Source organism: Dermochelys coriacea, chromosome 2 (genome assembly GCF_009764565.3).
Source record: "Dermochelys coriacea isolate rDerCor1 chromosome 2, rDerCor1.pri.v4, whole genome shotgun sequence".
Lineage (NCBI taxonomy): Eukaryota > Metazoa > Chordata > Testudines > Dermochelyidae > Dermochelys > Dermochelys coriacea.
The window spans coordinates 149,442,698-149,455,736 of NC_050069.1; the positions used below are offsets into that span (position 1 = coordinate 149,442,698).

At 38.1% G+C, this 13,039-nt stretch overlaps 1 protein-coding gene across 1 annotated transcript in view; it reads left to right on the top strand.

The window, feature by feature from the left end:
- The window catches only part of NDUFS6 (NADH:ubiquinone oxidoreductase subunit S6), a 30,535-nt gene extending 20,263 nt beyond the window's left edge, over positions 1-10,272 (top strand). The window contains exons 3-4 of the mRNA XM_038389853.2: positions 6,560-6,682; positions 10,122-10,272. Of these exons, the coding sequence (XP_038245781.1) occupies positions 6,560-6,682; positions 10,122-10,190 (192 nt within the window). The 3' untranslated portion in view covers positions 10,191-10,272. The remainder of the gene's footprint in view (positions 1-6,559; positions 6,683-10,121) is intronic.
- The last annotated feature ends 2,767 nt before the right edge of the window (positions 10,273-13,039 follow it).

Here is a 13,039-nt window from a genome sequence, read left to right on the forward strand (position 1 = left end):
AGCAGTTGTTTCTTTTTAGTAAATGAATTTTTTGAGTTTGAAAACATTCTTTATTGCATTAAGTACAGGATACCATAGTCCAGGAAAGCAACAGCACTGCAAGTCAGTGCATCATATGTAGCAAACACAGATGTCTACTAACATTGGAACCACTGCACTTCACTACTGTGCAGGGCACCAAACATTACTGGTGGCTTTCAGCATCGAATTGCTCTCTCAAAACATTCCTAATCCTTGCAGCCCTGTGCAGGGTCCCTCTAATAGCCCTGGTCTCTGGCTATTCAAATTCAGCCTTCAGGTGTTGGATCTCTGGGGTCCATGCCTGAGTGAAGCTTTCATCCTTCCCTTCGCAAATGTTATGGAGGGTACAGCACGCGGCTATAACCGTGCGGATGTCATCATTAGCCAGGTCCAGCTTCCCATACAGACAGTGCCAGCGGCCCTTTAAACTGCAAAAAGCACACTCAACAGTCATTCTGCACTGGCTCGGCCTGTTGTTGAACTTCTCCTTGCTGCTGTCAAGGCTCCCTGTGTAGGGTTTCATGAGCCACGGCATTAAAGGGTAAGCAGGGTCTCCAAGGATCACAATGGGCATTTTGACTTCTCCTGTGGTGATCTTCTGATCTGGGAAGGAAGTCCCGGCTTGCACTTTCCTGAACAGGCCTGTGTTCTAAAAGATGCATGTGTCATGCACCTTTCCAGACCAGCCTGCGTTAATGTCCATGAAATGCCCACGGTGATCCACAAGTGCCTGGAGAACCATTGAGAAATACTCCTTCCAATTTATGTACTCTGAGGTTAGGTGGTCTGGTGCCAGAATTGGAATATGCGTCCCATCTATTGCCCCTCCGCAGTTAGGGAAACCCATTTGTTCAAAGCCAGCCACAACGTCACACATGTTGTCCAGAGTCATGGTTCTTTTGAACAGGATGCGATTAATTGTCCTGCAAACTTGCATCAACATGATTCCAACGGTCGACTTTCCCACTCCAAACTGGTTACCAACAGTTCGGTAGCTGCTTGGAGTTGCCATCTTTCAGATTGCAATAGCCACCCGCTTCTCCACTGGCAGGGCAGCTCTCAATCTTGTGTCCTTGCACCACGGGGTGGAGGTGAGCTCAGAACACAGTTCCCTGAAAGTGGCTTTCCTCATCCAAAAGTTGTGCAGCCACTGCTCGTCATGCATTGTGCTTGTAGCTTGTAGCTGACAGTGTGAACACATGGCAGTGCTTTTTCTGCTGTGGTCTCTGAGAGCTGGTTTAAGTCTCGGTGCTATACATCTGCAAGTGTAGCCATGCCCTCAGAGAAAGCACATAGACAATGGAGAATGCTTGACCAATGAGGACCCCCATATCAGGAGCAAAGATCTTTCCAGCAAGCTGGAAGAAACTGTAAAAGAGGGGAAGTGACATCATCACTTGGCCTCACTCCCTCCACAACTGAACACCTAGAAACACATCTAGAGGACAAAGACTGAAAGGGGGAAGGTGGTCCCGAGCTGGAGGGGAATTCCAGCCTATGTATTGTAGCTCTTTTAACTAGCTTGTACTATCTATCAGGATGAGATACTGCTTGATTCAAATCATGTTTAGTTTATAAAACTTAACTGTGCTTATTTTTATTTTCTTTGGTAACTATTTCTGTCCTTTATCACCTATAATCACTTAAAATCTATCTGTAGTTAGTAAACCTGTTTTATGTTTTTTGTATTTTGTTTGAAGTGCTTGGGAAACCTCAGCTCAGGAACAAAAACTGGTGCTGCATGTCCTCTCCACGTTGAGAAGGGACGGATGGGTGATAAATGTATTCTGGTCAGGCTGGTACAGCTCAGGGGAATAAAGCTGGGGGGAATTGTTAATTCATGAGTGGCTGGGAGAAGCATTCATGTAACTCAACTGGGGGTGTCCCTTCCTGTGGATGTCTTTGTTAAATGCAGTACCTATCAGAGGTTCGCAAATTTGTCACAGCTACACAGGGTGAGAGGGAATCCAGGTTGGTGGGATAGAGGGCTCTAAGTTTCAGGTTGCACCCCGGGAAAACCAGTCACAATAGTCCAAGCCAAAGAATATTAAAATTGCAAAGTGAGGAACTCCACTGGTGGTAAATCTGAAATCAAGGTCGCCTTGTAACCTTAATTCTCCCCATCCCATGCATGTGCATTATGTTACTGTCTTAATTACTTGGTTGCTTATTATTTTTCCATATGCTCTATGCAGGTTGAACAGTACATGAGGCATAGTTGTTTAATGCATGAGGCAGAGGTTCCCTTGGCAAAGGAAATTGTTGGGCACTGACTATATTTTGGGAGAGGGATGGGTTCTGTTCCTGCCTTTGCATCAACTATACTTCAGAGCCATATCTCCTTCTGTGCTCCCTGTCACATATTATATGGAAGGAGGCAGGACTTCTTCCATGCACACTTTCACAATTACCTATGTCCTCCCACATTAACTGAAGTTCCACCCAACTTGTGCATACATGCATAATGCCAATGAGATTCTGAGGCACTGGCTCAGCAAATATTCTGTATTTATGGTTATTTGATCGTTTTAAAATTTCATATTTTAAAATACAATCTTTAATTTTTGCATGTGTGTATTTGTAGATAAATAGCTAAAACTTGGTTCAAAATGGAAATTGATTAAAATCTTTAGCTACCAAAAATTCAGTCTGGATAATTGATTTTATTAGCTACATTAATTTTCCAATCTTGCATTAAAGAATTTAAATCCTAGGCGGAAGACATAATTTGGGAGCCGGGAATCTGTTAGATGTTGCCATATGCCAGAACTGTAAAGTAACTACTTTTAGTTCTTCAGGATTCACCTGATATAAATATACCTACCTTATGCTTAAGGAGTACTTGTGGCACCTTAGAGACTAACAAATTTATTAGAGCATAAGCTTTCGTGAGCTACAGCTCACTTCATCGGAAGTGAGCTGTAGCTCACGAAAGCTTATGCTCTAATAAATTTGTTAGTCTCTAAGGTGCCACAAGTACTCCTTTTCTTTTTGCGAATACAGACTAACACGGCTGCTACTCTGAAACCTACCTTATGCTTATATTCTCCATGAGTAGCTGCATTTTTCAAAATCAAATTGCACGTTTTGTATAATACTTGCAAAGATATGCACACAGCAGAAACTGCCTCTTTTGATAGACATTGCAGAATATTTTATACTCTTGTGTATATAAAACTGTTTTTTTTAAAAAATATCCAGCTTTTCTAGTAAAGTAGATGCCAGCATCACACAGACATGTATTAACTAAAGTTATTCTTTTGGGAAAAGTGGTATGTTAGTCTGTGTCCAAGCCCTAAAGGGAAAATGTGTATATTCTTCATTGACAATACGGATCAATTAAAACTGCTAGAATAACTTTAAATGTTTCTCTGCATGTTCGTATTTTAATTGAATACAATAAGCTATACTTTAATAGCTGTTAAGGTGTAAGTACTGAACACTAAGTCTAGAAAAAATATTTGGAGAATTTCTCCCATTTGGTCTGTGAGATCAAAGTTAAAGCCTATTTGCTGTTCAGGAGATACTTTGTGTATAAAAATATGAATTAATTGTGTTGAATTCTACATTTAAACTTATTAAAGTCAATGAATGTTGTGTTCACATTTGAGGGCAGAATTTTTTCCTTAGTATAAAAGCAGAGTTCATACTCCTAATTAGAAATGTGTGTAATCAAAGGTAAGTGGGCTGAGTCTTAGAAGAGTACAGGTGAGTCTCATCATACGCGCATTTAACTTATGTGAATTCAACTATATGCACTTGGCAAAAAAAAAAAAAAACAAGATACCTGTAAATAGTGTGGGCGATTCCGCCCACCGTTCCACTCAATGAGCGTATGCCCTGGAGTAAGCATGAGATGGGAAACTTAAATCTGCTGTTCCCTCAGTTGGTCTCGGTTCCCACGTGCCTCTCATAGTGTGAGCATCTCACCACGCTGAGTATGAATCTAGTGTTTTAAAGATACTGTACGTATTTTTTGTACAACATGGCCCCTAAATGCAAGCCAACTATTTCATCTGGTGCTCAACCGAAGAAACAGCGATTTGTCCCAACGCTGGAGGAAAAACTGGCTGTGTTGGACTTATTGGGAGACGGTATGTCGGTGTCCAGCGTGGTGCGTAAATATGGCCGCAATTAATCTAGCATCTGTGCCATCAAGATTATAGAGAGAGAAATTCATCAAGCCGTGGCATCAAGTGACGAGCCAAGTGCGTGATAAGACTTTAGTGAAGACTGAAAAGGCATTAAACTTATGGCTGGAAGACATGAACTGTAAACGTGTCCCTATCGATGGCAACACATTGCAAAAAAAAGGCTCTTAGCCTCTACGCGCTGTTCAAACTTCCCGCCGAAGAGGGACAGCCTTCTAATGAGAAGGAATTCAAAGCCAGCCAAGGTTGGTTTAACAGTTTAAGAACCGCTTTAACCTCAAAAACGTGCAGACTACTGGTGAAGCTGCATCTGCCAAAGAAGAGGCAGCAAAAGCCTACCCCAAACAATAAAAGAAAATCATAGGAGAAAAGGGCTATCTTCCGGAACAAGTTTTTAATGCTCATGAGACTGGGCTCTTCTGGAGGAAAAAAAAAAAAAAATGCCAAACTGCACTTACACTTTGAAATCAGAAAGACCAGGCCCTGGCTTCAAAGCAGCTAAAGACCGTGTGACTGTGTTGTTTTGTGGCAATGCGGTTGGGCATTTAATAAATCTGGGCATGCTCTACAGGGTTGCAAATCCCCGGGCCCTAAAAGGCAAGAACAAAAATCTCGTGCCTGTGTTCTGGCAATCAAATAAAAAAGCTTGGGTGATGGCAGCATTATTTCTGGATTGGTTTCACAAGTGTTTCATTCTGGAGGTCAAGCCGTAACTCGAAGAGAAAGGACTTGACTTTAAAGTTCTTTTTAAAGGGTTAGGTAAACAATGCTCTTAGGCACCCTGCGGCACTCCAGTTTGCACATAACGACGTTGAAGTTGTCTTTCTCACCACCCACAATACCTCCTCCAACCTCTCGACCAAGGTGTGATTCGTTGTTGCAAGGCTATGTATGCGAGGCTTACATTCTCATGGATACATAGCACTATGGATGCTGATCCCAATCTTAATGTGATGGAGTGTTGGAAGTCCTTCAACATTGCAGATTGCATCACTTATATAAACAGGCAATGGATTCAATCAAGCCTGAAACAGTGAATGCATGTTGGCGAAACCTATGGAAAGAATGTGTGAATGATTTTAAGGGTTTCCCGACCATTGACAAAGAAGTGAAACACATTGTTCAGGTGGCCAGTCAAATGGGTGGTGGTTGCTTCATCGACATCCTTGAGGAAGAAATTGAAGAATTAATTGAGGGCCATAGAGAAACATTGACTAATGAAGAGTTAGAGGAATTGATAAAATCGTCTACAGAAGACTAAGATGACGATGACTAACAGGAAGAGCCAGCAAGTTGGAATCTTCAGAAATTTGCTGAAGTGTTCCAAGCAGCGAAACACTTGAATGATTTAATTTCTGAATACGATGGAACATATGAAACGGAGCCTCAAAATCACATGTAGTATTATGGACGATTTGAGACCATATCAAGAAATATTTGAGCAGCTCGAGAGACAACAGTGACATTTGCTGATCATGTTTTTCAAGGAAAAACAACCAGCAGGAAATGAGCCTACGCAATAACTTCTCGAGCTGAACCAGAGCCAGCCACTTCATCTACGACTCGCTCTCCGTCACCCAAGCTCTGTCACCTCCGTCTTCTGGATCGACATCAAGCCCTGATGACCCCCTGTAATTAAAAATACGGTACTGTAAAATATTTTGCATCTGTACTGTTTATTATATACTATACATTCCTGTATCCATTATACATGTATACATATTACTGTACAGGGTTGTATACACAAAACCATGTACAGTATACTGTACTTTATGGGCGATTTAAGGGATTTTCAAGGGTAATTTTGACTATATGCAATTTTCACCTTACGCGCTGACTTTAGAACCTAACCCCCAAGTAAGATGCGACTGCACTATGTACACAGTGGATTTGGAAAAGTGGACAGATAGGTTTGTGACAAGACCATATTTGAATGCAGTTGAATAGATCTAAAGTTTATTTTTTGAACTCTGTTTGCGTCAAGTTGAGGTAATTATTATTTTAAATGTCTATGAGCTATTTATAAAATACAAAATTTATGTTTCAGATATATTCTGTTAAAGGAGTTTCTGTGCACTTCAGAGTTCACTATATTAAAAATTCCCAATCTTTTTCCTGACATGAAGTTTAAACTGCTATTGTTCCACTAAAGCAAGGAAATTTACCCATAGTTTGGTAGAAATTAGATAAGCTTTGCTTGACATTTAGTATGTGATTTGTTCCCTTAAACAAACACCTATCATTATCTGTTCAATATTTAATAATGCTTCTTCTAAAAATTACTATGCAGAATTTGGTTTCTGAGGGACTCAGATGGTGATCTTCTGATTTGTATCTTAGTGCAGTGAACCTCAGGAAAAATCTTTTCTCTTGTTCTGTTGTTGCAGGTGAATGAGTCCTTTGCTATTGATTTAATAGCAGAGCAGCCTGTGAATAAAGTTGAAAGCCGAGTGATATCATGTGATGGTGGTGGTGGAGCTCTGGGACATCCTAAAGTGTACATAAATTTGGTAACGGAACTTTAATCTCCTCTTTTGCTATTCCCTGTATCACATGTAGTATATTTTATTTACTAATTTATTTATGGTAGGTAAAATCGCTCTCTTTTGATGTTTTGGCTTAGTGAGTTGCAAAGGAAGGAGTGACTGTCACTTTTATTATTTCTATAATAACATAGGTGTGCATGGCACTCTAAACATATAAGGGTAAGGTTTTCTGCTCAGAAGAGTTTACAGTCTTAAATGACTGAACATGACCCTCATCTCAAGTCCATTGAAATTAACAGGATTCTTTTTGTTAACACCAATAGGTTTTAGATTAGATCCCAGGAAGAGGAAGTGGAAGGAATGACATGACCAAACAAAGGCATAGTGGAAAGTGAGCTAGGGAAAGATCAGCTAGGAACAAATAATGCCTTATAAACAAAAAGTAGGAACTTTCTTTGAGACATTTCTGTCCTGATTATGCAGATTCATGATGATCTATTTTTCCAAGTAAGAGTTTTCTTAGATATGCTTTAATTTTTTTTAAAAAATTCTGTTAGTTTCCTGCTTGTATAAAATGCTGGTTTGACAGTTTAAGACGAAAGTCTGTTATATATCCTAAGAGAGCGTGTGCAGTATGAACTTCCCCTCATTATCTTGCTGTTCATAAGTACTGATAGTTTCCGGGATGCTGCCCTACCAGTGCATATCATTTTAGAGGAACCATCTCTAAGTGTAAGTAGGATGTGATTATTGATGACCTGGTAGCATGCTGGGTGCTCGCCACACACACAAGACAAGGTCCCTGGTTAAGAGTTCACAATCCGAGTTTAAAATAGTCATTCTCTATGTCCTCTTGGCCTCTGGCTAAGATAACCATCAAGAGCGCCTTTTTTTTTTTTAAATTGGTGGTTTTATTTGGTGTCAACATCATTGTGATTTTTCCCAACATGGAAAAACTTCATACGTTTTATGAAGAAAACACATGCTGTGATTCATTTTATAAGCATATTTATTGTTTATATGGAAAGGCTCAATTATATCTAAAATTAAAAAGTTTTGTGATTCTATAAATGAAACAAAATAATGGAATCCACAGTCTAAGGCATATCTCTTAGATCTGCTGTGAAAGATTGAAATGTTTTTACCAACTAAATTGCTGTTTTAGTTCCCAGCGTGTTGTATAGCTTTGAACAAACTAATGTGAGTATGCTGAAAACTTACTAAATGGATGTGGAGGGACAGAAGTGTAGATATTTTAATTCACAGTTCTGAATTAAGTTGTCTCTTCTTCTGTGACTTGACTTTCACAATTTTTCACTGTTTGTTTCAGTTCAGTGCAACAAATCACCTTTATAAATATGTATTTGGGTAGTAATCTGGATCTTTGGTTCTAATGGTGGAAGATTCTTTTAGTTTCTGTATTTTTCCTCTTTCTTCACTTGAAATATCTGATAGTGGATCTGAGAGTTAAATCCATCTGGAGGAAATATCCAAGGCAAAGTGATTCAGTCCCTTTTATTTAATTGCTAGTTAGGATAAAAGAAGATTGGAATGTTTTTCTCAATTGAAGTTTTTGCTTGTCAGTTATTTTTGTGGCACAATCACTATTGGATTTGTTCCATTTGTGGGGGTTGTTAAAGATGAATGAAGACTGCTCCTGAATGAACTTGATGTTGAAGAACAGCTGGAATGCCAGTGACAAGTACTTAGCTCTTATGGTAGCTTATGTTTTGAGGATGAGAAATGCATGAAAATGTCTTATAGATTCATAGATGCTAAGGTCAGAAGGGACCATTCTGATCATCTAGTCCGACCTCCTGCACAACGCAGGCCACAGAATCTCATTCACCCACTCCTACGAAAAACCTCACCTATGTCTGAGCTATTGAAGTCCTCAAATCGTGGTTTAAAGACTTCAAGGAGCAGAGAAGCCTCCCTCCAGTCAACCATGCCCCATGCTACAGAGGAAGGCGAAAAACCTCCAGGGCCTCTCCAATCTGCCCTGGAGGAAAATTCCTTCCCGACCCCAAATATGGCGATCAGCTAAACCCTGAGCATATGGGCAAGATTCACCAGCCAGCTACTACAGAAAATTCTTTCCTGGGTAACTCAGATCCCATCCATCTAATATCCCATCTCAGGGGATTAGGCCTATTTACACTGAATATTTAAAGATCAATTAATTACCAAAATCACATTATCCCATCACACAATCTCCTCCATAAACTTATTGAGTTTAATCTTAAAGCCAGATAGATCTTTTGCCCCCACTGCTTCCCTTGGAAGGCTATTCCAAAACTTCATTCCTCTGATGGTTAGAAACCTTCGTCTAATTTCAAGTCTAAACTTCCTGGTGGCCAGTTTATACCCATTTGTTCTTGTGTCCACATTGGTGCTGAGCTGAAATAATTCTTCTCCCTTTCCTGTATTTATCCCTCTGATATATTTATAGAGAGCAATCATATCTCCCCTCAACCTTCTTTTAGTTAGGCTAAACAAGCCAAGCTCCTTAAGTCTCCTTTCATGAGACAAGTTTTCCATTCCTCAGATCATCCTAGTAGCCCTTCTCTGTACCTGCTCCAGTTTGAATTCATCCTTTTTTAAAGATGGTAGAATCTTCTTGCTGGCAGAATCAGTCAAACTCTGTGTTCTATTATCTGAGTTCAGTAAACAAACTAATTCTATGGTACTTTGGATCTAAAAAACCAACCAAACAAATAAATTTTCTGCACTTTGAGATGAGCTCTCAAGGTCCTTTCCAGTTCTATGATTCTACAAATGCTTTTTATATTGTTACTTAACAACTCTTGGCTATATTTGCCTGGACTTTTCACAGTAATCTTATTCTTCCTCCAGAGTTCCCCTTTATGATGTCCCTCAGAAGTCAGCCTCTGAACTTTCCTTCTCTTTGTCAGCTACACTATAGGACTGTTCAATTGTCTGAACTCCCAGTGTAGGCATGTTTTAAGAGAGTTACTCTCTACTATTTTGAATAAACAATATATAATGTTTGTTAATTCCAATCAGTGACTTCTGTGGAAATCTAGTGAAGTTACTTTTTGAGGTAACTTTGCAACTTGTAGGGTTGCACAGGTGTCAAGAGGGTCCAGTTTGGCTTGAGAAACCTTTTACTGTTGATGTACTAAATTTCAGATCCCACTTTGCGCTTATAGAGCTGGCATTTTTAAAAGGAGGGGGGAAATAACTTGGAAACTGGGCATGATATGGAAGTCAAACATGACCCTTTCAACGCCACTTCTAATCAATTTTCAGTGTAGATACCACAACTGAAATATGTAAAGTTAACTATATTTTAATCAGGATGTCAGTCATTTTAGGAAAAAGATAAGTAAAATATGCAGGTAATTTAGTGAAGTGCAATGTTTAAAATCTACAATAGTAAAATAAAATTATATTTGGCAAGTCTTATTTTTTTTTTTATTGAGATGTTTTCTTTTTGCAGGACAAAGATACAAAAACTGGAACATGTGGTTACTGTGGACTTCAGTTTAAACAGAAACATCACCACTGAAAGATCATCCCTTCATGCCCTGCAGAATTGTCAGTATTTCAATGTTAAAATATTAACAATAAATGAAATTTAAAAGCTCAAAGCCTTTATATTTGTTTTAAAAAATATCTTGAACGAATGGAGTTTCCATAGCTTAAAATTTGAAAAACTAAGGGCTTGTTTACAGGGTGAGGTAGTGTACCTTTCAGGGTTGGGAGGTGATTTTTATAGAGCATTAATATGTTGCACATTAATTGGTCCATGTAGACTCTGCTGATACACAGAAAAGTTTCCCTATTGTTCTTTAATGTAGTGTACAGTACTGTGTTAAGGCACACTAGAGAACTTTTAGTTTGCACTAGCAGAGTCTAAATCATGGGTAGACTGTGGGCCAAATCTAGATCACCAGATGCTTTAACAGATCCCAAAATCTTTTTATTTAACTATTAATATTATTATTGTTGTGTTTATTTTCTCTGGAATCTAGATCTTGACTATACCTTGAACAAGAAATTTGGACCGTGATAAAAATAATAGACTACCCCTGGTCTACGTGGACCAATTAATGCACAACACAGTAGTGTGCTTTAGAAATTACAGCCCCGTAGTGCACATTATCCTACTGTGTAGACAGCCCTAAGTGTGTTTTGAGAGATGAATGTAAAGTTTTGAGGTAGAAATTCTAATCTCAGTTTGTTCATGGTGCCATGTTATACTTTTGCCACCTCAGATGCCTCTTAGTAAAATGTCTTGGACTTGAAACTGATGCTGAAATCAAATGGAAATGGAAATCTGATACCCTTTCCCTTCCGATAAATTAAATATATATAATTTCTTTTCAAGCCTGAATTAGACTTGGGTTTCAGATTAGAGGATATATGGTTTGATAATTCTAGGTATTTGTCTCTTGGCTTCATTATTACTCTTGTTCATAGATTGGTCATTGTGTGCCATTTCTCAGCTGATATAACTAATTAAACTGAAATCCATTTGCTCTTTTGTTTTGTGGCAGAGAGATTTTTCATTTTCAAAGCTAGAAGTTATGGCTGACTAGAACTGGATATAGTAATTGGCTATATTTCTCAGCCATCTTGAAAACAGCACAAAATGTCTAAAGTACAGTGAAAAGTTTTGACCACACTTAAATTCTCTTCATAAATATGAAAAACAAACTTTCAAAACTTTTCAAAAAGTTAATGATGCTGATAACCAGTAAATCTTGGTCACTTTCTGTCTTCACTACTGAAAGAACATTTAGGATCTGGTTGTCCATTATCCTGCACCAAGTGTAGTCAGTTACAGGATTTTGAAGTACAAAATGCTATCAGATCAACTTAGTGGGATTTTATAAACACATAGCACTGTTGCAAATTACTACATTTGGTGCAGGATAATGGAGAACCAGACCATCTAAATTCTTCTAGTTTCAATGTGGACTAAGTTCAAACAGTAGAACATTGAACTCCACCACTTTATCCATTTGTATATGTACAACGGGAGGTAGAATAATTTTTTTGTGTTTTTCTTCATCATATTGAGTGGAAGGAGTGAAACTTCAGATCTTTTTTTCTCCACCTGTACACTTAGAATAGTTTGCAGATATAACTCATTTTATTAATCATTTCTGTAATGCTGAACAGTATTGCAATGCCTCAGAATAACCTTTCAAGATTCATCATCAGAGGAGAAATTAGATGTAGATTAGCTATCGGAGAGAACCCCCATGTATTTGGTGGAAAGGTGTAAACTTGAATTCTGTTGCACTCTGTAGCACCAGAATGGAAATTAAGTTTAAAAAATTGGAAACTTTTACTGAATTGAATACAAACTGAATAATAGAATTGATGCTTTAACCCTGTTTATTTTGATATTCAATTCAACTTTCTGTTCTTATACTTTGATGTAAATATTTCTGGACTTCCTAAACTTCTACAATGCAGGAGTGTAGGATTTGGCAGCTGGAACTTTTGGCACATGGAAGGGCATAGGATGCAGTCCTATATTGTGAGATAAGCATACTGACTTGATGTGAAATAATTTAAATGTCAAGTGCTGTCTTTAGGCTTTCGACTTTATTTTAAATGAGTTTTGATTCTGAAGCACAATTCTGTAGCAAACAGTATCTTTACAGTAACTTCTGTGTCCACAGAATTGTGGCATGCACAAGGTGTGTATAAACTGCACATACAGATCATTTATTGTATTATATGCACAGTAGCTATGCAGAAGTGTACTAAAAATATTTTTTTACGGACTTGTGACAAACATTTGGCAGTCAATGAAAAATGGGACTAAGTTATGCTGAATTGATTTTTATTGTATATGTACTGTATATGGCAATTTTTTGGCCCCGACCAGTGAAGGTTTATACCCTGAAGCATGAGATTAGATTACCTTTATTAGTCTCTTAGAATACACATACTAATTTTAATATTCTTGTGTTAAATCCAGCATCAGTGACACCAAACCCTATATTTTGAAGATATACTGTGTAAAATAGCATTTCTCTTTCATTGGTTCCTGTATTGCTCTTCAGGAAATAATTTATTAATCCTATTTACAATTACATTTTGAGACCTATCATTTAGCCAATTTATAATGCATTGAATGTGTGCCATGTTAATTTTATCTTTCTAGTTTTTAATCAAAATGTCATGTGCTACCAAGTTAAATGCCTTCCAGAAGTCTAAGTAATTACATCACTCTTCTTTTTTTAATGCAATTGCAAGTTTGGTTGGTAAAAAGTTAGACAGGATCTGTTTTCCATAAACCTATGTAGGCTTGCATTAATTATATTATGGGACTTCTTTTAGTGAAGAATTAAATCAGTCTCTCCATTTTTTTTGCCTGGAATCAATGTCAGACTGACA